A 24,665-nucleotide genomic window follows, 5' to 3' on the forward strand; every position below is an offset into this window, starting at 1 on the left:
ACAATTTTTAAAGTTGGGATATTAGGATATTTAAAAACTTTGCTAAATAAAAGAATATTACCAAAAATGTATAAGATAGCATTATCTAAATGAAATTATATTTGTATACTATTGTACTATCAGGCAAAACCTGTTGGCAGCAATGTTCTACGGGATATCATTAGCATATGATGTGACTCGCACCATCCTGAACTAGGATGTCTGGAGCTGTTATGAATTAGTATGAAATCTGCTGTTTAATAAATGCTTTATACTGCTTGTTTAGCGATATTCAGCATCAGACTGTAAAGTTTCTCATTATGTGAGTCACCTGTAAGATCACATTCCTCCAGATGTCTTGAATGAACATTTCTGTTTAGAAAACACCTGCAACTTGTTAAAGCTGCTGCACTCATTCATCTGAAATGTAACCTCAGAACAGTTCCTACCCCTGTGCTTTCTTAGCCATGCAATGTCTTTAATTTTCTTCCTATTTTTGTTTTTTTTAATTAGGTTGTGTCACTGCAGCCCAAAGCATGTAAATTAATTTAAATTAATCGGACTTAAGAATCTGGGTTTAAATTCTATCTAAACAGAGTTCATATTAAATCTGTTTCCAACTGCTTGACCAGCCAGTGTGGACAAACTGGTAGAAATACAGGCTGGCCACATTATGTCCAATATTGTCCAGCCAAGTGGTGTCAGAAAAGCATTCTGTTGGCTCCCTTCTTATGCACTGTTTCCAAACTCTGTTACTAGCCCCTTTGAGAGAAGCCCATGCTGCACAGAAATGTACGGAACGACTTGGTGTCCAGTGCTACAACTGCAGGGACAGAGTTGTGCATAATGCAAACTTGAGGGGAGGTTTTTTCTTCAAGTGATGCATAATTAACCTGTCAAATGCCTGAAGTACTGTATTAAAGCGTCATCCTCCTTGGGCCCATTGGATGGGCATTCTTGCAAATCCTGCCTTTCCATGTGTTGCCTCTGATGTGGGACTTGACAGATGTCTATTCACTGTGGACACTTCCTGGGCTTTTCATTGGCAGCCCTTCTTTTTGCTGAGAGAAGGAGAAATATCATTGAAAATCATTAGACAAATACCTGTCAAGTATAACCTAGGAATATTTGGCCCGCAGTGCAGTGGGCTGGACTAGATGATCTCTCGAGGTCTCTTTCAGACCAGCATTTCTATCGTGAATTAGGAAATACATATGTGCTGCTGGATCACTTAATCAACTAAATATTGACCTCTTTTGGTGGGGCGGGGAAGGCTTCCTCTACATATGATGAAGTCTCCTGTTGAGTTTGTGGGTCCTGTGATGAGACCAAAGACTGATTTTTGGACCCTGCAGCCTCCTCCACAAGTTCCATATGTAAAGACAATTGTAAATGAATTAGTGCTGTTTTTAGCTAGTTACATCTCGCACGTCTCTCCTTGATTGCAGAAATCCACAAGCTCTCAAAATCTTCCAGTCTGAGGTGTGGCAGGGCTGCTGCTGTCAGATCTTCTCATGGGCTAAGAGCTCCCAGGTGCTGAGGTCAACATTGTAAGATTGGAGGTTGGTCTTCAGTGTGTCTTTTGTAACATTTTCTTGGTCTGCCCCTAAAACAAGTTCCAGTCTGCAGTTTTCTATAAAAATGGAATGTCTGAACTGTAGCAGTTAGAGATAGAAAAGATCTATTGGGTCATCTAGTCAAATTTTCCTGCCACTGCAGGATTGTCCATTTGCTTGTGTTGCAGTCTATTTTGAAATGTTCCAAGGGGTAGAATTGCCATCACTTCCCTTAGAGAATATTTCACAGCCTGATAGATGTTACTGTTGGGAAGCTTTTCCTGACATTTGACCTAAAGTGGTTGGGGAGGTGGGGGTTGGAATCCTTTTACTCCTAGGCTTTGGCTACACTTGCTCCCAGCGCTGGGGCTTTGACCACACTGGCGCTTTGCAGCGCCGCAATTTGCAGCGCTGGAGAGGGTGTGTTTTCACACCCTGCTGCAGCGCTGCAAATTTGCAAGTGTAGCCAAGGCTTTATTCCTTAGTTATTTTGTTAGTTATCCTCCCTTGAGCACAGAGGACTGGATTAGATGAGCTATTGTCTCTTCTAATCCTACACTTCTATGATTCCCCCATATATTATCTTAAACTTCTCTCCCTTCTTAGCTGCTTGTACCTTTCACATTTTTTACTATTCTATCCCCCACAAAGCTGTTTCTTAGCCAATCCAGTACTTGGTTAACTCTTAATCTTTTCCAGTAAATCAGTCCCTCCAGGACCTTTTTGTTATCTGCAGTTACTTTGATAATGAGGTGCCTGGTATTTAATTCTATATAACAGGTGTGGTCACATCTGTACTTGTTTTTGTGAAGTGCCTTGCACATCTGGGTGCTCAAAAATAGATACATACCCAGAGCTAGAGAAAATGCACTCTGTTTTGTGGCAGTATGTTCGTATATGCAGCCCCAAAATTGTGTTGGCTGCTGTCTTTTTTTATATTGCAATTTAGACTTCAGTTTGCAATGTACCATTGCCCTTAAATTTTTTAGTGTCATTTCCCCCATATTGAATATGATGTTGATTAGTTTTACCCAAATGATGGTAACGTGTCCAAGTTGCATCTCATTTTTTTCTAATCTTTAGGTCCAGGTCCATTTTTATTTGCTCACAGATTTTTGCCACTCCTCCAAATTTACTATCCCTTGCAAATTGTACTTGTAAATTAATGAAAATATTAAATAAGAGTGGACCTACAATCAACCCCTAATGGATAGCTCTGTTAGAATGTTCAGTTGTTACTGGAGGAGAGGACAGTGACACCGTATTTTTTAAGCTGCATTTGGGGAAAAAAATGCATAGGTTGAGTACTTAAAACATTTTAACATATTCCTGCTGTGTGGTGTCTTCAGTTTGAACATGATTAAGGCTATGTTTTAGTCACAGGTATTTTTAGTAAAAGTCATGTACAGGTCACAGGCAACAAACAAAAATTCATGGTCCATGACTTGTATTATATACTCCTGACTGAATCTTGGCTGGGGTGTGTGGGGGGTGGGATGGGCAGCAGTCCAGGGCCCCCACTAGTGCTGGGGGGGAGGGATGTTGCTGGGGGCTGCCTGGCTCCACAACTCCCTGGAAACGGTAACATTCCTCCTCCCAGTGCTTCTAGGCAGAGGCGTAGCCAGGCAGTTCTCTGCACTGCCTCCACAGCTCCCATTGGCTGTGAACTGCGGGGACGGAGCCAGCATGCAGAGTCCCCTGGCTGTGCCTACGCCTAGGAGCAGAGGGTGTCACCACTTCCGGGGAGCCCCCCTGAGGTAAGCGCCGCCCAGAGCCTCATCCCCTCCCACGCCCCAGCCCTGAGCCCCCCCACCCAAACTCCTGCTGCTGCTGGGGGCGGCAACCGGTGCAACTGGCCCAGGTGCTGCCTGAGCTCCTCAGGCGGCTCCCAGGCCAGGCGCACCAGCTGCTGCAGAAGTCATAGAGGTCACGGAATCTGTGACTTCTGTGACAAACTCACAGCCTTAATCGTGATAATGGCTTACTTTTATTCTCCTCAAACTGCAGATGAGACAATGCCAAAAAAAAGACCGAGAGAAAGGAGATGGTGCCTTGTGCAACAGTAACTTCTTATATCTACAGTGACTTCCATGTGGAGGCTCTCAAGTCCTTTATGCCCGAGACATTGGTAAGTGTTATCACCTCTTTACAGATCTCTAAATTCAGCCATGCAATAAAGTGTCTTGCCCAAGATAACCCAACAAGGCAATAGCAGTAAGGAAGGAAACCCATAATCTTGATTGCCAGGCCTCTGCTCTACCCACTGGACTATTTTATCTCCATAATGGGGGGTTCTTTAATTGCTGTGGGTAGATTTCTCTTGCTGTACATTTAGGGATTCTCTTCAGTGCAGAGTTAACTCAGGCTGTTTACTCAAATATTGCCCCTGTCCATATGCACAGCCCTCTCACACAAGGTTACTGGTCTTTTTAATCCAGACTTGTTAGTCTTCTGGGAGATATAGGTTAAAACCCAGGTGCTGCTTTCACTTGACCTGGTAACTCATCCACTTGGGTGTGAAGACAGGCCAATCCACTTGAGTGCTGATTGTCCTCTGTGCTTTCCTACAATTCCCTCGTACCCAGGAGGACAGATGACATATCCTACAATTCCCTGGGGATGATCAGTAGCTCAGCTGGCTGCAGCACAAAGAACCATGGGATAGGCCCCTAGAAATCCTAGTGACCCACACAGGTGAATGCAGCACCACTGAGGACACAGTAATTCCTGTGTGGCTGCTCACACCCAGGAGCCAATCACCGCAGTTAACTCTGCAGGGGAAACAGCCTAGCTTTTTTTAAAGAAACAGAAATGATAAAAACATCAGTGGGGTCTTCACTTCTGTGTGATGAATGCATCCACATTTAGGTGTGATGAGCCAAAGCAGCTTGTTTCTGGCTCAGTCTGAACAGAGAGACTTCCTGCTTTATGTATGGGTATACGTACTCTTCATATGGGGTGGGGAGAGGAAAAACTTTGAAAACACTAAGACGAGCAGCCTCTCCATCTATAGTTGTAGGGAAGGGGACAGAGTTTCAGCAATGCTTCCGGTGCAGAGCCAAGCTTTTATTCCTTGCAAAGCACTTCCCAAACCTAAGGCAAGCAAGAGCAGCCCAGCTGCTTTCATCTGACCAGCTCTCCCTGCCCTAGAACAAGCATGTTTGCTAATGTGTTCCTCACCTGTGTGACCAGCTCTTAAGGTTTTTGCCTCATTCCCAATAGTCTGTCTAGTAATTAATTTCCTGTTCACTTACAAGTTCAGGGGGCAAAAAGCCAAAGTCCTGTAAACCAGAATGGAAAGCGTAGCTGTGACTTTCTCCTCTCCTCCTGTGTGATCTGTCCATGACCTGACTTTCCCTTTCCAAGGCCCCAACTTTTGGGCTTTGGCTCAGCTCATAAACTGACAAATAAAACATGACTTCACACAGCCTCTTCTCAAAGGCTGGCCTGGCCCTACCTATGCTTGTTCTTGGCAGGTTAGTGCTCCCTAAGGGAGGGGGGAGATCACTCTTAAAATCCCCCTGCTGAATCTTGCAAAATTTGTTTTGTACATGCAGCAATTTTTTCCTGCTCTGTCTGTAGCAGAGACTTACCTTATGAAGCAGTTGATTGCAAACAGTAACTGCTAAGGGAAAGGAGATTTAGTAGTTTGCTCCTGTGTAAAGTCAGATCGCCATAGGAGCTGTGGCAGGCCTTGCCTGACTTTACTTCCATGGTTTACTTGCCCCTGAGTATATTCAGTTGGCCAGCATGCTGGAAATGTTCATAGTCTCGTAAGCCTGGACATGAGCTGTGTGACCGTGTTCATGTAGTTACATGGTTAGTCAGTGAGTTCTCTGAGCTGGGTCCAGCCTATCTACAGCAAAAGCTTATAATTTGATATGTTTTTCTGTTCAGCACCCACAAATGTGGGATCAGGTGTGCGGTTACTGTCCTCAAGTAGCTACTTCAACCAAATCATTAAACCATAGCTTCTGACATTGCAGCTTGTGAGCGTAGGTCTATGCTGCGATTAGACACCTGCGGCTGGCCCATGCCAGCTGACTTGGGCTAAAATTGTGGTGTGGGCTCACATGAGCTCTAGGACCCTCCCCGCTCACAGGGTGCTAGACCCAGTGCTCCAGCCCAAGCCCAAATGTCTACACCACAGTTAAACAGCCCCTGAGCTGAGACCTACAAGCCCCAGTCAGCTGGCACAAGCCAGCCATGGGTTTTTAATTGCAGTGGAGACATACCCAGAGGCCTGGTTAAACGTGTATGCCCCTCGTTGTCCTGAAGCTCCTCAGACTCAGTGGTAGCAAGGGAGTTCTGCAGGAGCAGGGCTCTTAGCAAAAATACCCTGATGCTGATCGTGGAGGCTGTCTCTTCACAGCACAGTTAGCTCAAGTTTTACCCCTAACTCGACTCCTATCCACAAACACACACACACATCTCTAGTGTGAGTGAACTGGTGCTGGAACTAGCTGGCCTGTTTGGGGTGGAGTGGTGGGAGGTGTGTTAAAGCTCAAGTGATGCTGATGTTTGAGCTAATAGTGTAGTGGGAATACAACTACTCCACAGCAGCTCATCCAGTTGTTCTGCTAATCATTGTGTGTAACTTTTTCCCTGCCATGAACCCATTTTCAGATATCCTGCTTCCCGTGACCCCACACAGCATGGAAGTTGTCATTTTAAAATGGCATCCTCAGCACAGTGTGACATGTCACACACCTAATGTGAGGTCATGCTGTGTGGAGGAGACCATTTTGTAAAATGGCATCTTCCACACATTTGGGATTGTTGCGACTCTATCCACTGATGGAGAGACCCACTTGGGATTGCAACCCATAGTTTTGGTACTGCTGATGTAATTCCAGTGTTGTTTTTAAGTGTCGTTGCTGTCAGTCAGGCCGGACAGATCAGCTCGAGTTGTACTGACTCAAGTTACCGTTTGCAGTAAAGACAAGCCCTTAGTCTCCTGTAAGAGCAACACACGATTTTAAATGTCCTGACAAGTTATAGGTGAAGATGCCTTTCTCACTCAAGTAACTAGGTTCTAGGCCATTCAGGGCTTTAAAGATTGTAAGCAACCCTCTGCACTGCATGCAGAACACCAGCATTGTATGTTCATAGCAACTTCTCTCTCTGAGGTGAACTGCTGTGTTCAACTCCAGCACATGTTTTAGAAAAGTCTCAAAGAACTGTGGCATTAATCTATCCTGGAGAGGACAGAGGTAAGGCTCTGTGTCCAGGCCGTGTGAGAGAGGGTGAGCTGCAACGTCCAGGAAAGCTGTAGGTAAAAAAAAAAAAAAAGGCATAAACTGGAAATTCAGCAGGAGAAGCAGCTTGAGAACAATGTTTGTACTGTGAAGTGGGTCCAAAAGAGGGTGCCAACCCCCTCAAACTTCCCCTTACCAAACAGCAGCATGCCTGGGCCACGCTTCTGCCACCTCTCATACATTGCCCTCGGACACTGATAAAAGTAGCTAAACTCTGGCATGTGGGGTTGATGAAGGTATGTGATGCTGAATAACTTCTGCTTATGGATGGGACTAAAACCTCTCCTGTAGCAGATATGCATGTAGATAGAACAGAAGCGAAACTCATGGTACATAACCAGTGAGAAACTACAGGAAGGAAGAGTAATTACTATTCAGAGCCCTCAGAGAGGAAAGAAGCAACTTTCTGCAAAAGCACCTCATACCCCCGCACAGTCTACAGCTGAGTCATCTAAATCTCCTCAGTGATGCTGTATGCTGCTGGGAGAGCTGAAATATGTCCCACTGCTACAGAGTTTTCTATCTGAGGATCTCAAAGCTCTCTCTACACTAAGGAAGCCTTGCCCCATTCCTGTGAGGTACATTATTCCTGTTTTATAGATGAAGAGCTGAGGCCCAGAGTGATGAAGTGACTTGCCCAACATCGCATAATGAGCACCTGATGGACAAGATTTTCTTCCCAATCAACACAGACCCTTTGCATCTGTCCATCAGTTGAAGAACATAATTAATTCCGTCGCTGCACCAATACCCACCACTGCTGGATCGAGAGAATCTGTGGACTACTGATACAGTTGGAGCTGTGCTAACAATACTTTCGGTAAGAGAAGCGGAGAGACCAGGAGTGTCAGAGGTTTGCTTGAGCAGGGATCTAACCACCACCAATTAGTGGCACATGGCATCATGCCCTCAAGTGGTATTAACAACTGTCATAAGCAATAGATCCCAGACCTCTCTGCTGGCTTTCACCTATTACGTGGCAAGAAACTCTTCCAGTTCATGTTGTTTTATTCCGCATCTAAAAATATGGAAGAACAAAGATCTGTAACTTTGAGTCTTCAGCAAGATTTGAGAGTAGGAATTAGATCTGGACAGGGTGCAGCTCTTCAATGAGAACTATGCTATGTTTGGCTCTCTTTGGTTGTAAGAGTAGAAGTGGAGTATTAGCCTGCTTGTTATAACTGAGTGGCAGGACTCTAACTGGTGTGACTTGGATGTATGGAATATATGTCCCTAGTATCTGAGGAACTTTGGCCTTCAACAGCTATTTTTAAAAAATGAATGTTTATGAAGTGACCATAACAAGCTAGAAGGGAACCGGGAGGGTCTGAATTTCATAAAATAATTGACTGATCTAAAAGGGGTTGGTGGAAATAGCTTCCTGTTAAAATTCACAGATGACACTAAATGGTGAGGAATTGCAAATGAGAACTGAATAATACTGAGGAGTTTAAAGAAGAAGTTAGAAATACAGACAAGAAATAAAACCAATTAATTTGGAAAAGTGCAAATTTAAAGCACATGGAGGAAAATAACCTGATAAGGAAATCAGAAACAGAACTTGGGAATACTGAAGAATCTGTGGGAGGAGACTGGATAGCAAATTAGACACATTTGAGAGGATATGGTTAAAAACAAGTCATTAGCAAGTATTAGAGAAGATGATAAATCCTTCTCACTGATATAGCCCTAGAATAGCTTGTTCTGTTCTAGGCACTTCAATATTAGAAGTTGCATAAAAACTTCTCTGGCCTCCCCTTATGAGAGAAGGGGGAGACACTTTTTATTTTTTCCATGCAATTAGCAGTTTCAGATGCTACACCTACCCTTGAAGCCCCCTGACAGTTTTTTTGTGGCTTTTAAAGACATGCTTTCCTAGTCTATGGTAAATATTTCCCCCCTGTTGCTGTGTGAAATGTCCACTCAACATGATTCAAATTGACTTTACACACAGAGATGTCAAGTGGACAAAGTTTTTTAAAATGGGGCGGGGGAAGAGAGCCTGCCAACAACTTGGGAGAAAAGTAGAGAAACTCTCCTCTTAACTTTCAGTTACAGTAATTTAGGAAAAGTCATTTTTGGATAGTAACGGTTTAAGTTGACTGCCCCTTGTAAGAAGTGGTATATATAGCTTCCAGTAAACAAGGTGGGACATGAGTCTATAACCATTTGGAAGTTGCCAAGAGGCAAAGATGATGAGAAATAATTTATGGTAGAACACAGGACTATAACTAGGAGAAAACAGCAGCCAGAAGACTCTTAATTCAGTCTTAAAACTGTAAGAAGGGACTTCTACCAGAGCTGCTTTGTTTTAACAGCAAGGCAAACAGACCTGTGGGTCCCAAATGTTGTAGAAATGTTTTCTACTTCCCAGTTAGAAGAAATTGGACAGTTGCACATAATAAGTCTGACAGAGTTGGAAAAGCTATAAATCCCGTAAGTCCTAATGCAAATGAGTGATTTGATTTCTGCATGTTACTAAAGCAAACCGTTTCCCTTCAACAGGCTTTGAACTTCCAGATACTACTTCTGTGTGGAGTGAACATGCAGCCTTCATTCGACTTACTTGATTAAATAGAATTTACATTTCTCTGGGATTTTTAACCAGAAATATCAGGTATGTTCCATTTCCTGCCTGGTTAGCCTCCCCATACTTCCTTTTTTGCAGTGGCTTTTGAAAGCCACAAGATTTTTTCTTAAGTGTTCAGTTGCCCCCTAGTGGGCTTCAGGGAAATAACATCCTCATAGTTTCTTATGGCCACTGTGACCAATCTGCACTAGGACATGCAAGAGCAAGAAAAAAATCTTATGGGCATGGTCTAAGACTGGAGTAACTCCACTGACTTCAGCAGAGTTACTCGGCATTCATACTGGGGTAATCGAGATCAGAATCTTGGCCTATCTTCTAGGAGATGGAACAAAGATGCTTGCCCTCATCTGTGGCTATGGCAGGGCTGCTTTCCTCTAAGTCTCTGCCAGGAAAGAAAGCCGAGGGCAGTCAAACCTTTCTCTAATCCCCAAAAGTGAAACAGCATTACGCTTCGCTAGAAACATGCTTGTGGAACTCTGGTCCTTAATAGCAGTTTTTACTTTTGTGTAGTGATCATGCTGTACCTTGTGCTGCTCCTTTCTGAAGTGCATATAGTCAGTCTGATGGCTTTTACCCCACACGCATCTGTTTAAAAACAATTTCTTCCATAGACTCCCTGGATCCCAAATGCAGCTCCCAACATCTTTTACCCATCTGTTGGTATTGTTAAACTATTTAAACAATATTCTTCATACCAGCTCAGATTCAACCTGGTGCGATGGCCCTGCCCCCACTCAATTTCCAGTAGAGCTGGGATTTGATATTTTAAATACAAAAACAATGTAATTTAACATGCAAGCTCCTGTCCCCTACTGTTTGTTGCTACTTCATGCAGCATAGTTCATGAACCTGTGCTAACAGTGAGGGATTTTGGGGGGAAAAAAGCTCTGATCCATAATACTGTCCTTCCTCTCCATAAATGGGCATGAATTACAATCTACAGCAAAATTGATTATTACCCCCACCTTTATACCATGGTACAGAACTCTTAAGTCCAGGATCAAATGAAAGAGCTCAGCTGTAGCTATCTTGCTCTACATGTGCAATGATGCCAACCCCATTCATGAAGACTAACTTGGAAGTTCACTTTCAAGAAAGAGTTACACATTAAATACATCTGTTTAAGACCAGCTGCTGTGAAACCATCTTCCCATCAAGGCTGTAGCTGGTATCAAGGTTCATACAGTGACATTTAAGTGTATGGATGGTGGGCAGATCAGTGTGTAATTAATGCAAAAATACCCCCCTCTGCTCTCTAATTTAGCCTCTCCCTTAAAAAGAATTATTCCTTGAGGTTAGTAATTAGGACCAACAGCTTTAGGCCAGATGCTGCATTCCTTTTTGAAGGGTGTTTCAAGTGTGTGCAGTTTAAAAATCTTTAGGGTAAAGAACTGCTGTTTTCACTAATATCCTAAAATGAATGAAATATAAGGTCTGATAGATTTACTTTTGGGAAGAAGTTACTGTCAAGCAATGGTTTATTGAGGTGGAGAAGGCAGTTAACTGTTCTGACTTAGTGGTGAAAAAGCATATGGGCAATGCTCTTGAGTAGATACTGAAAGTGTGCTATTAAAGCACTTGCAGTCTGTGTGGCTTTTTTTTTTAAACTCACCTTGCTTTCATCCTGTGAGAACAAGCCAGGTACTAACCCCCTTTGCTGCAGTAATTAAAGGAAAATCCATCTAATGAGAGCTCACAGCCAGCAAGGTCCAACATTTGGAATTCATTAGTGACCAAACCTGAAGAGGTAGTGTAACAATCATTCTGGGGTAGTGCAGACAGATCACCCCTTCACCAAACACAATGTTAGAAAAATATAGCCCCCATTCAGGTACTGAAATAATACTGTGAGTGTCCTGCCGCTGCATTATACCCTCACCAGGCCTTTGACATTCACAAGAAAAATACAACTATTACTTATCCCCATCATTTCATATAACTTCATTCGTTACCAAGCACCCTGTGAAGGGAACTAAATCTTAGGCAGCAGCCAGTAGGGCCAATGACTGATTCCATGGATTGTGTCTGTAAGAGAACAGAGTTGAAACTATACTGGCTTAAAATTGGGCCACACTCAGATGCTGCTGCCCCCTTTCCGCTTTCTCCCTTTGACTGTTTTGGCCCTAAACCCTTACAAAGGCAATTTGAGAGAGGGGCTTGACCAACCCCATTAAAGAGGGGTGGGTGAGTATGGATATGAGGGAATTTCCACCTCATTTCGTCCAGGGCAAAGGCTAGAAGCACTTCTGCAGTGGTTATAAGGCACTTAAGTTGATCTTGCTGTTCTTCAACCACGATATTCCTTCAGCAGCTGCCCTGCTATCACTAGTCTCTGGATCTCACTTGTCCCCTCATAGATTTCTGTGATTCGAGCATCCCGATAGTGGCGTTCTGCTGGCATTTCTGTTACGTAGCCCATTCCGCCCAGGATCTGGAGGGCCTGAAACAAAAGCAGTGAGTTTTGTCAGAGACTCCGTGCACCATGGAGACTGCCATCATGCTGCAATCCTAATGTGAGTGACCCTAGTCTAGTAGCAACCACAGGGAGGAGAGAGAGGTCATAAGGTGTATCAGTCATGCTGGTGCCTGATGGACCCCTTCTCTGTAGAAAAACTTGATCAGTCATCCAGCATACCCTGCAGTAAGCCTGATGCAAACTGTGTTGTACCAAGGATACAGCCTTGAGTTTTTTGCCCTCCCTCCTTTCATTAGGTGCCATACTCCAGTGACTGATGCTGTTATCAGCTACAGGGAAAGGCACAGAAACTGAAGTGGTGTTTGGGTAAACAGTAGCATATTTCACCAAATAACTCTACTTGGGCTTCAAGCCTGCCCTGCTGCTATACAGTTCTAGGCCTAGCAGCTGAAGGGACTTTCCACATGGGACAGAATAGCCCACAGCCTTTAAACAGATGTAAGCACCAAGGCCAGAGAGGAATTACAGCAGTGCATGGTGTATATACAAAACTTAGTTCCTCAGCAAGAAAGTTGAGCTCTTTCCTTTATATATACACTTAATTTTAGGCTTGGAGAATTAGGTTTTTAAATGTGCATATCATATACACACCAACTGCTTAAAAATATTTTCATTGATAAAATAAAAATGCTGCTTGAGAACCCAGTTTGATGTGAGGATATTTACTTACTATATTTTGACATGTTGACAATTGGTGGTATAAAGTTTTATAATCTGTCATTAAATCATTATCTAACTTTCCACAACTGACATTTAAATAGATAATAAATATCGCTATTATCCATCAGTTATAACACTACAAGTAATGTCTGGTCAAGCCTACTTATTGTAATCCAGAGAGGGAAGGCTGGACAAGCTTATCCCCCCTGGTGTGTTGGAGCAGAGACCCAGTCTCTCTTAGGCTAGTCTGTGAGTGGTGAAGAAGAGACAGATGGTTACCTGATGGGAAATGGCGGTTGCAGCTTCCGATGCAGCTAGCTTGGCCATTGCAGCTTCCTTTAAAAACAAAGATATTTTGTAGAATTTATATAGCAGGGCGCTAGTATCAATATTTGTGCACCACCTGAAACAAAACTTTGTGTACAAGCAAATGAACCAGAATTCACACCCTCTGTACTTCTCCTTATAGTCTCATGCTGGAATTTGAGCATTCATTGATAATCCCTCTCCCTCTCCAGCTGTTTGATTAGAAGATGCGAGAGGGGCTGGAGCTAACAGCCAAAGAAAGCTCCAGGACACACTGAAGTTGCCCATGCCCAGATTGCTGTATGCATGAACTTCTTTTTACTATTGGAATGTTGATTTGTTAAGTGCTTAATTATTAAATGGTCAGTGATAAGGCAGGTAGGTTGGTTGGAGACTCTGGCTGATACTTTGAATGATAGAAACAAACTTCATTTAAAAGAAAAAATGATTAGTTAAGCAAACAAGCCTACAATTATACTTGCATTCAGCAATGGAATGGTGTATTAATGGGTGATAAAAGTTGTATTGCATTCTGATGTAAAAGGCCTATTCTGTAACCTAACGGTAGCTCCTCTAAATATAGCAAGTTTTTTTTAATAACTCATTAATTAAACCTACCCATTACTATCTCTGCCATCTTTTGAATGGCCTTTTTACATAACATTGGTTCAGATATTTAAATTGTATAATTTTCATGCAATCAAATATATAACCATTTAAAAAAACCTTTAGTCAAAGTATAGGCACAACATAGCTCTGGGTCTTGTTCTCCATTCTGCTGTCTCCAACTTAAGTTAAATATAACTAAACACGATGGAAAATTAAGTAAAAAATTGGGCTGAACAATGGTCGAGAGGAAGCTGTAAAACCCCATTACACAGAAAATTATGTCCAAAGGGAGGTTTTTGCTTTATCCCAAGGGCTGGCTTATGCCCTGAAGCAAAAGGGTTTGTAGCAAATTATCCTATTTTATTAATGTTATTTTTCACACCATGCTAAACTCTTGACCTTACTGTTGTTGTTGGCAGCGAGTTCTAGATATTACTGTTAAGTTGTGAAAAAGTTTTTCCCTATATTGTATTGTCACTGAAACCCTGGACAGAAGAAAAAAATAAAAACACACTTTCCTCCATTTGTGTACTTGATTCATTTGACACCTCCTTGGCTCAAGTCAGTTTCTCCTATTTGTGTAGTTTTTTTATTTTTTTTTTTAAATATATCAGCAAAGTGGCAGGGGAGATCAAGAGCAGTAACAAACCTAAATACTTCAGGTTGATGAAATGAACAAAATGCATAATTAAGAGTATTTTGTTGGCTGGAATGTGCAGTGTAATAGTAACAGATGTTGAGGTAGCGTGACAGTAACATTTGTTTAGACTGATGTCAACTAGTTGTCCTTGCAGAAACCCTGCAATAGCTGACCAGAGTCCTTAACCTACCCTCTGTCTAGGGGTTCATTCCCTGACTTTCCATCTCAGCCAGACATACAAAGAGGTGCTACGTGGGAGGCCCTCACATCCATGCTTAACTAGCAGACATTCTAAGTGAGCTCTCCTCTGGCTCACCAGGGCTGTCAGAATCCCATGTACACTCTCACAACTCTCTGGTGCTAGCACAAGTACTGCTTTGTGATTAGTGCACCTTAAGTTACAGGGCAGGGTTTTTAACCTGATTGTCTAGCACCCTTCTACAGACATAGCCAAGCTAGCTCAATAATAGCAGTGCAGCAGTAGCAGCTGCATGGGCTAGCCCTGCATACCTGGGACCCTGGACCACAGGCTACAGTAACATCTCCCATGCACAGCACAGAGATACTGAGTTTCTATGTGGCTGGGACATGAAGCTCTGGGGTTACTCACAGGACTGAGATGGGGCACCAGGTTCAAGTTGTGAAATTAAAGAATAAGCTGGAGACTACCACCACCTTAGCATTTTAGGTGAGCCAAGATATAACTAGAGCAACTCCTTGATTTGTTAACCCTTCCAAGTCACCCATTTTATAATAAAAAAAAATCTTGCATCTGTCACAAATGCTACATAAATTAATATAAATGTTTTTTGGGAGTTGTGGAGAAGGTAAGTGGATGCAGGGCCCAGATCCAATAATAAGACCCATTCTCAGGAGGCCATCACATTCATTGGGAGGGAACAGTGCTCCCACTGCCCATGCTCACTTTGCTTTGCAAGGATCTCAGCTGCCAAGGTTATCATACTGCACCTTTCACTGGTGTTAAATTCTCTTTTAAAGTGGGAGCTGCTGAGTCAGATTGCAGGGAATCCTCTGACCTGGGCATAAGAGGCTTAAACAGAAAGGGGGATGCCATGCAATGTTTGGTGCCCTCTCTTAGTCATTTTCTGAGATTAACTAAACTAAAACACTGGAAGATAAACCATAGGAGAAACCCATGTGGTGGCTAGGGGCTGGACCAGATAACTCAATAGGGTTTCCATTGTTTAAGATTCTATGCATATGCCTCTCATTGCTAGATCAACAGCAGATTAAAGAAAGCAGGAAGTACCTTTGTGTAGGGTTTCCCATTGTCCTTCAACATGGCTGCTCTCCAGGTCAGCAGGCGAGCACCCTCCAATGCCAGTGCCATGTCTGCCAGCTTGAACTGCAATACACAGACATGTGAGGGCAGAACTCATTTGCTTCACACAGCACCTGTGTTGACAAACCTCTCAGAAACCCAAAGCATCCCCACACAGTAATGGGGAAGTACCCAAGCCAGACCTGTGTGTGTGCACGGAGGCAGCTGTAAATCTAAGTTGCTTGCACACATGGTGTTCAGAGTTCACGGTGCGTTACCTTCCCCAGACCAGGCCAGCTACTGTGCTAACGCAGCAGTACTGTCACCAGACACAGGACTATCTTCATCTTAACCCATACCTGAATAGCCTGCAGCTTAGAAATGGGAGAACCAAAGGCCAACCTCTTCTCAGCATAATCCACAGCACAGTCCAGAGCTGCTTGAGCTATTCCAAGAGCCTGCGAGGCAATCCCAATCCTGCCCGAATCCAAGGTTTGCTGAGACACACACAAATTATACATCTGTAATTCCAGTCACACCATGGGCTGAAGGGTGAATATACCTGCATTAGCCAGCAATCTGCAGTCATGTTAGCACCCCCTGGACAATCCCACAATGTATGGAAATAAAAATCCTCAGTATATTTAGGACATCCCAGATAGATACTGAGATCAGAAGAGGGGAACGAAAAGGGGAGAAAGCATGACAAAGGCAAAAATAATCTAGCAGAGGAACTGCTGTTTTGCAAAGAAAGGGGCAGGGAAGTAAAGAAATTAGACAAATGATAAAGATACAAAACTAGATTTACTTGTTCCCCCTACTTCTGTTAACAGCTCTAGTTTGTTTCTCTCTGCAGTGAACACTGGTTACAATTTCAAAAAAGGACAAGTGATTTTAGATGCCCAGTTTTCAGAAAGTGCAAAGTTCCAAACTTCTGAGCATCAGGCTCCTTTAAGGTGTCAAGTGTAACACCCCAACAAAAAAAAATCACTACTCACTTCTGAGAATCTTGGCCCAAGCCACAGCGCACTCCCTTACTCTGAAGGGGGACACAAGCTTTCCTTCCCTTGCATGTACTGAGGTGGGTAACTAGTCAGAGGCCTGTTCAGGGAGGGTCAACGCTGTGCTATGTGTCTCTCCCACACCCCAGCAAGGTACTGGCACCTTTATAACCTCTAATGAACTGAATTTTCTTGGAACAATTCCAGCACTGCACTTCATGTCAGTGTTGCTCCTTCCTTGTTCAACCAGGCAGGATTTCATTCAAAAAAGCAACATTTACAAAGATGTGGCAGTGAACATTTCTAACCCCACCCCATAAAGAGGCCTCTTTACAAGAAGGGTTCCCAGCAGAAACCTCCACATCAAACTCCTCTGTATTTGAAATTTAATTCCAGAATAATGTGTCCTAAAATTCCCTTGCACTGAGACAAGTCTGGGGATGAAAGGAAGGCTGATGGAGGCAGAGACCTACCTAAATCAAGGTGCTGATGGCTGGTGCTCCCCCAGCCCTCCAAATTTTTAACTTTTATGACGGTCTGAGAACGAATCTAGCTCATGGGACTGTAAGAGTCAACCTTCAGTTGTTATTCCAGCCCTGCCTGTAGAGAAATCATCTCTCCCAAAAGTTCAAAAGTCCTGCTACACTGCACATAATGTTCCCCAGGCATTATCTTTGTGCCAAGATTTCAGTTCCTCAAAAGTCACACATGCTCCCCAAATAAGATCTAATCTATGTCTGGGTGCACTCCAGAAGGTGTCCTCTCTGCATCAGCAAGGTATGAATTTCTGCCTCTCCTCCATAGAGGGAATTAAAGAGAAGCATCCAAAAGATCTTGTGTGTTTCCTCACAAGATCAGCAGATGTGAGATGGTGGGAGGGGAGGCTCTCCCTCTGCTTCAGATCTGCTCAAGTCCTACACCTGAGGATTGCCAGATAGGCAAGATATACTAGTGATGCTCCTCGATTGCCAAGAAGGGGTCACTACACACACCATTGGCTGGACAAGTTTATATGGATGTAGTCCTGCCCCAACCCTGTCTTCCCACAAGTCCAGCTGGTTCTCACCATAGCAATTTTGAAGCCCATCCCCTGCTGCCCCAGCAGATTGGCCTTGGGGATCCGGCAGTCTTCGAATATCAGATTGGCTGTGGAAGAGGCTCGGATTCCTAGTTTGTCTTCTTTCTTCCCCAGCGAGAGTCCAGGTGTTGGCATAGGAACCAGGAATGCACTAATGCCCTGCAATCAGATCCAGGATTTTAAAATTGCTTCCAACCTCTCATCATGCAGCTGGGCAGAGCTCTCCTGGGAAGCACATGAGGCTAATCCCAACTCATCCACCCATACAACTGGCCATGGGAAGGGAGTTGGAAAGGAAAAAAGTGATGGATCAGAGGGGAGATTAAGGGGGAATGAAATAGTCCTCCCTGCAGTAAGATCTGTTCCAGCTTCTCACAGATGAACTCAGGGCTTCATGGGATAGGCCATCCATCTACACCCCCTCTGGCAGCACTGCATCCCACACAGCCCCCCCTCCCCAGCCTTCTGAGGGGACACAGGCTTCTCCCAGCTCTTCGTTCTGAGTCCAGCGTAAGTTTATGGAGCCTTTTACCAAGATCTCCGCATGCTACTTCCAAGAGCTACATTTAAGGATATAACCCACTGAGCTCACCTTGTGTTTCTGGGATTTGTCTGTAGTGGCAAACACCACAACAGCAGAGGCATCCCAGGCATTGGTGATCCAAGCTTTGGTGCCATTCAGGACCCATTCATTGCCGTCCAGCCGTGCCACTGTGGAAGCAGCTCCGGCATCACTGCCATTTCCTGAGCAAGGCACCATGCAAAACAAAACCGAAGTATTCCTGTTCACTCATATAACCAAAGGCAAGAGAACCAATTACTTCTGCACCCCAGGGGATTGGGCCTGGGGCTCCCGAATTGGCCCCCGCACACACACACACCCACACACACGCTAGCCAATCATGGCACATCTAGTAACAGTACCACACACTTTACTGGGGGCAGCTCCATCTCACCTCTACCTTCACAGAGCCACAATAAACTAAGAATGGAAATGCCATCCTCTCGGAGGCTTCTCTCACTCCAAGCTCCCATACGCATTACAGCTCTGCTCCCTGACATTACAAAGAGGGGAATTTACAAGAGGAAACTGTTCTCTGCCATCAGCCCAGGAAGATTAACGTCCACATTACCTGGTTCACTGAGGGCAAAGCACCCTATTTTGTCTCCGCTGGTGAAGGGAGCAATCCACTGATGCTTCTGCTCTTCAGAACCAAATTTCAGTATTGGACCTAAATACAGAGACTTCAAGAAGAAAGAAGTCATGTTAATTTACCCTGCAAGAAAAAGTGAACCAATAACTCCCGAAAGTCCAGCACCATCATGACCAGGACCCATCCTCCAGGCTCAACAAAGGCAGATGTCATTCCCCATCAGCACTGATTCACACTACTCAACTGGCAGAGTAACCCCTGGCTGCTAGGACTGGTTCCACACATCTTGTTTCCCAGACAGTGGGAGGGTCTTACATTATTGACACTCATGATGACACCCGTGGATGCACAGCCCCTGCTGATCTCCTCAACAGCGATGGAATAGGCCAGGTAATCAAGCCCTGCCCCTTCATACTCCTCCGGCACATCCATGGCCAGCAACCCAAGGGCACCCATCTTCTTCACCTAGACAAGGAGAAATGGACAAGTGAGGCCTTGTCTATACTGCACAGTTTTGTCAGCAAAAGGCAGCTTTTGATGGCAAAACAGTGGAGGTGTACACATTGCAGTGCCAGTTTTGTTGAGGTGGTTTTGTTTTGTTGCCAAGACACGTAAGGCTTTTTGTGCAGAAGTTGTGTCGACAAAGAGCCAGTGTAGACACTGCCATTCGTTATGTTGATATAACTGGCCTCCCCCAGTATCCCACAATGCCTGCTATGACAACTCTGCTGCCCTGCAGGCATGCACCCCTCGAATGTCAAAGCTCCAGAAAGCTTTGACATTCTTCAGCCTGGAAAGCTCACAGAGCTGCTAGGGAAGCTGTGGGAGAACTCGGAGGGAATCACAGAACCGCAGGCAGGCAGAGCAGGTTGCTGCTCCTGGGGGGAGGGGGGTGTCCCTCTCCCCCAGGATTGGTTGTTCAGGCTGCTGTCTGAACTTAGAGACAACATGCTGACACACTCTCCCCCAACACACACACTGCATTTCTGTCTCTCCCCACAACACACACTTCAATTGGCTGGCAATCTGGTAGGATGCCCATGGAACAACACGATTGAGAAACTTGCATCATGTGATGCTGTACCTGCCTCATGAGGCATTGCAAACCCTTCTCAAAGCACAGTGCGACCAGTTGCAGAGTGGGATAGCTATCCATAGTGCACTGCTCTCTGTGTTGATGCAAAAGCTGCTAGTGTGGATGCACTCTGCCAACACAAGGAGCATAATGTGGACATGCAACAGTGGTTTAACTGAAGTATTTTAATTAAAGTGGCATAACTTTTGTCGACAAAACACTGCACTGTAGAGCAGGCCAGATAGTCTCTGCATCAGTGATGCTCTGGCAAATCCCCAATTACATACGTACAGCAACACAACCACACCACCCTCATGGGTGCACTTGAGCACATGCACACTGCAGATGTGTTCCTGTTCGTTCACATGACCACAAGCAACAAACAACTACTTCTGCACTCCAAAGCAGCAGGGGCACCTATGCACATACTAGCCAATCCTGGCATGTCTGGTAACAGCAGCACCTTCTTTACTGGGTCAGCTCCTGGGTACACAGATGTGCTATAGTGAGCCTACAGAAAGGACACACCTGCTTTTGATTCAGTGGGGGACTGATCTCAACAGTTGCTGAGCAGCCACAGCTCACAGTGACTTCAATAGGAATTACAGATGCTCAGAACTGATGCAACCCTTGCTGATTAAGGGCAAGTTACCTGAGGTTGACTACTCTTAATGCCACATGAGACAAAGACTAGCCCTGTTTTAACCTAGAACCACGCCCAACCACAATGTTTGGTTATTCTCACACTCCCTAGCAAAGCTCTGTTCATTACACTGTACAGAGGTGATTGAGGAGAAATCTAGCAGATCCAGTCCTTGCAACTATACCTTGAAATCTTTCACTCTATTTATACTGCATCCTAAAGGTAATTAAGAAAAGGGCTTTTAGTTGACAGGAGAGCAATTTTAGCTGTCTCACTGAAGTTGTCTTTACAAGGAGTTAATTATTACCAACACAATTCAAGATATTCTCCACTCTGGGTTACCCAACATGTTCTGCCTCCTCAATCCTAATCTCTTTGGGCAATAATTGTGTGTGTGTGTATCTTGTACACTGCTGAGCAATTGTCATGATTTAACAACAGGATTGATCCTGTATTTTATGACATTGCCAGGTAATTTGGCTTAACATTTAGCTACTGTAAAAATTAAACAATTTGAAATCTAGCCAGGACCTTCTCTTTATTCCAACATAAACTGTTTTGGAATTTTTAAATAAAAAGTTCCCCTTGCCTGTATTTGTCTCCCAAATATTTTGGCTCTAAGCCATTATATGAAATCCAGAAAGGGAGACTATAAAGTGACCATGAACAAATGACACTGAACTAATTTTATGTGTAATGCCATAGAATTAAATGGAAAATTTTAATAGCATCAGTGGGGGGAAATACATTAGAGTCAACGTCTTTTCAGTTGTAAGAACCTCGGGGTGATCAGTAAACCAGGGGAGGATACTCGTTTTAATTTATTTTCTTAGAGTATGACATTTTAGGTGGCCAGTAACTCAAACTGGGGAGAAAAAAATTGCCTTTTTATTTTGTGTATGCTCAGTTTGAAGCCTGTGGGCTAAGGCAATAATATTTTGCTTTCTAGCACAGCATATCTGATTTAACAATCTAGTTAGCATTTTAAGCTATCCAACTGCATTGGTACTGCAGCAAGGGATGGCTGAGCTCTTTTCACAAAAGTGAAACATCTAGACACTGGTACACCAGAACCTCAAACACTCCCTTCCTGCTTCTAATAGTCAAGAAATAAAATGTGCAGCTTCTGTTTGGCAAGATGATTCTCTTGGTAGTTTTCTTTCACTTCATCAGCTGAACTACACTCAACACATGCACATTTTATTGTTATACACCAGCTGTCCCCAACGCGGTGCCCACCCGCATCCTGGCAGCGGGGAATTTTGAAAAGGTTGGGGACCACTGTTCTACACTATTCTGCTGCAATGTGACCTGTCACCTCTTTAGTAAAGTGAGGTAATGATTTTCCAAGTCAGATGCATCACATGCTGTATTAACTACAGCAGCCCTGGGGAAAGTCGCTGGGAGAGAAGAGAAAACTCAATGGTACCACAGTCCAGAGGGGAAGACACAGAAGGGCAATTAACATGCACAATGGCTGTCATGTTTTATGGTTTTAAGCTAAATAACTGTGTCCTACAGGCAGTACAATATGATGTCTGAAAGTACAAATGCTTCTGGCAGAATCCCTTGTGTATCACTCTGAAGCTTTAGTTTATCATGCTGATTTGTACACTGGTCACATACAGAGACATCCTGATACAATGGAGCTGGAGAACAGTGTACTCAATATGATGCATCAGACATCATCTGACATGTGTGATCCAGATTTAAACTGAACATATTTTGTGCTGGGCTGGACCACGTATTGGTGAGGCTGGGGCACACAGTCATAAGAATGGCAATACTGGGTCAGAGCAAAGGTCCATCTAGCCTAGTATCCTATCTTCTGACTGTAGCCACTGTCAGATGCTTCAGAGGGAATGAACAGAACCAGTATCAAGTGATCCATCCTTTGTCACCCATTCCCACCTTTTGGCAAACAGAGGCTCGGGACACCATCCCTACCCATCCTGGCTAAAAGACATTGATGGACCTATGCTCCATGAACTTATCTAACTCTTTCTTGAGCCCTGTTATAGTCTTGGCCTTCACAACATCCTCTGCCAAAGAGTTCCACAGGTTGACTGTGCATTGTGTAAGGAAATACATCCTTTTGTTTGTTTTTAAAACCTGCTGCCTATCCATTTCATTTGGTGACCCCTAGTGCTTGGGTTATGAGAGAGTAAACAACACATCCCTATTCACTTTCTGAACACCAGTCATGATTTTACAGACTTCTATCATCTCTCTTCTTAGTCATCACTCTTCCAAGCTGAAAAGTCCCAGTCTTATTAATCTTACGTCATAGGGAAGCTGTTCCATGTCCCTAATCATTTTTACTGCCCTTTTCTGATTCCAATATATCTTTTTTGAGATGGGGTCAACCAGATCTGCACACCATCATCCCAACCCTTACGCAAATGAGTTGCACTCACCTGTTCAGCAGGAAAGCGGTGCTCCTTATCGAGCTGAGCAGCAATAGGAACCAGTTCCTTCTCAGCAAAGTCCCGGCATGTCTGGCACAGCATCTGGTGGGTCTCTGGTAACTCCACTGTCTGGTACACTGTGTGCAGCTGTCGCAAGCACCCAAATGTCAGGGCTAGAAAGTAAGGGGAGGAGATGAAGGGGGGATCCCTTGCGACTATGCCCGTAGAGCCAGGGAAGTCCAAGCAGGGAGGAATAATGGTCCAGCAGGTCCATACTGGCCTGCGGCGCTGGAGACCCAGGTTCCGGCCCTTCGGGTGAACTTTGGGCAAATCAGTCTCACCCCACCTGTCCCAAGGGGCGTGAGGCGCTCAGCCACCACGGTGAGGGGCCCTACCAGTCCCGCCACAGAAGCGCCACAGGTGGGTACAGCGCGTCCGGGCGGGACTGAGCCTCGTGCCCCCACTACAAGGGCCCAACCCCTGGCAGCGACCAGGCTGCGCAGGAGCCGGTCTGGGCTCCGCGCTCAGCGCAAACTAGCAACCTGGACGGGGCAAGTGAACCCCCTCCCCAGCCAGCGGCCGCGGGAAGCAGCAGCGGGGCGGGGAAGCCAGGGCCGCCCATGGGGGGGGGGCGATTTGCCGCGAGCCCTGGCCAGGCGGTGGGGTCCGGGTCTTCGGCGGTTGGGGGGGGGGTGTTCAGGGCCGCCGCGCCCCCGCTTTGCCCCCGAATCCTCTGGAGGCGCAGCCGCTGGCTCCGCTCCCCTGGCGGGAGGTGAGGCGAGCAGCGCCCGCCACTGCCCCGGGCCCCTTCCCGCGCTCTGCCCCCAGCGCCCGGGTCCGCTCCCCACCGACCGACCTCGGGCAGCGGCGCCGCCGCCCCGGGCTAGGAGTGTAGCCGCCATCCTGGTGCCCAGCCTACTGCGCCTGCGCCCCAACCCGCGCCAGATAGGCTCGCCTCCGCCTCATTACTATTAATCAGCAGCTTTCCATCGCCCGGGGTCCTGGGCGGAGCCAGGCTCTCAGCTCTCCTCGGGCGGGGCCGCCGGCAGCGGCTCGTGCTCGGCAAGGGGCTGCCGGGCGGCCGGCCCCAGCGCGAGACACGCTGCGGGGGGCGGCGGCCGGTGCCACGCTCGTGCTTTGCCCGCAGCCTGCCCCAAGGCCGGGCCCGGGCAGCGGGGCCACGGGCACTAGGGGCCGGCCCCGGGGAGCACAGCGCAGCTCAACCCCGGGGCGCCCTGCCAGCCTAGTAACAGCGCACCGCCCGCTCCTGACGCTAAACCTCCCGCTGCGGCTTGTGCTCTGCGGGGAGCCGCTCAGCCACTTGCTTTATTTTACGCAGAGGCAGCTGCACCTCATTAACCAGCGATCCCTTGTAACTGGCCAAGAGAGGGTGAAACAAAACCTGTAGCTAACGGGGGAACTCCCGGTTTAAGAGGCCTTACATGAGCCACAAGCTGCCCCGAGGGAGGCCAGCTGCAGAGACCAGAGCTGCGAAGTTCTAGTCATGCAGATAAAAACTCGGTCATAACCCACCTGTTTTCCCTCCCTCATGCCATATGGAGGGAAGCTAGTAGCACCTCTTTCATCCCCCCACACCCCTTAGCCAGCGGTAGCCTATATAATTTCACACTATATGATCTGAGAGTTCTCAATCTGCATTCAAAAGGTTTCCAGGCTGGGACCATATCTGCATTACCTTCCTACCAAAGTAGTGTTCCAATCCTGAGCAGGGCTTCTAGGCACTAGAGTAATAATAAACAGAAGTAAGGCTTAACCACGACTACCCTTCCCATCACGCAATGCTCCATTTGGAGGCCAGCAGCTTCAATGTGCATTGGACAGTAGAAGCCATAGTCTCAGCTTTCTTGCCAGTTATAAATCTGCACTACAGATTCAAGGTGAAACATATATAGGTTTCCACTGTTACCCAGTGTGGATCCAAAGCTAGAA

The 24,665-nt window shown here is 45.4% G+C and overlaps 2 protein-coding genes across 2 annotated transcripts in view; one reads left to right on the plus strand and one right to left on the minus strand.

The window, feature by feature from the left end:
• The window catches only part of SPPL3 (signal peptide peptidase like 3), a 147,628-nt gene extending 136,362 nt beyond the window's left edge, over window positions 1-11,266 (plus strand). Inside the window, exons 12-15 of the transcript XR_005589526.1 lie at window positions 1,428-1,541; window positions 3,543-3,663; window positions 7,394-7,613; window positions 9,299-11,266. The gene's annotated coding sequence lies outside the window, so the exon portion shown is untranslated. The remainder of the gene's footprint in view (window positions 1-1,427; window positions 1,542-3,542; window positions 3,664-7,393; window positions 7,614-9,298) is intronic.
• Window positions 10,989-23,702, minus strand: ACADS (acyl-CoA dehydrogenase short chain). The gene is made up of 10 exons (XM_039504939.1): window positions 23,572-23,702; window positions 22,725-22,888; window positions 18,905-19,054; window positions 18,569-18,680; window positions 18,028-18,179; window positions 17,424-17,594; window positions 15,716-15,853; window positions 15,345-15,440; window positions 12,799-12,855; window positions 10,989-11,823 (listed from the first exon to the last, which is right to left on the minus strand). The coding sequence occupies exons 1-10, from the start codon at window positions 23,615-23,617 to the stop codon at window positions 11,671-11,673; spliced, it is 1,239 nt and encodes a 412-aa protein (XP_039360873.1). The 5' UTR covers window positions 23,618-23,702; the 3' UTR covers window positions 10,989-11,670.
• Window positions 23,703-24,665: the final 963 nt, after the last annotated feature.

The sequence above is a fragment of the Mauremys reevesii genome, linkage group 18 (assembly GCF_016161935.1).
Source record: "Mauremys reevesii isolate NIE-2019 linkage group 18, ASM1616193v1, whole genome shotgun sequence".
Classification (NCBI taxonomy): domain Eukaryota; kingdom Metazoa; phylum Chordata; order Testudines; family Geoemydidae; genus Mauremys; species Mauremys reevesii.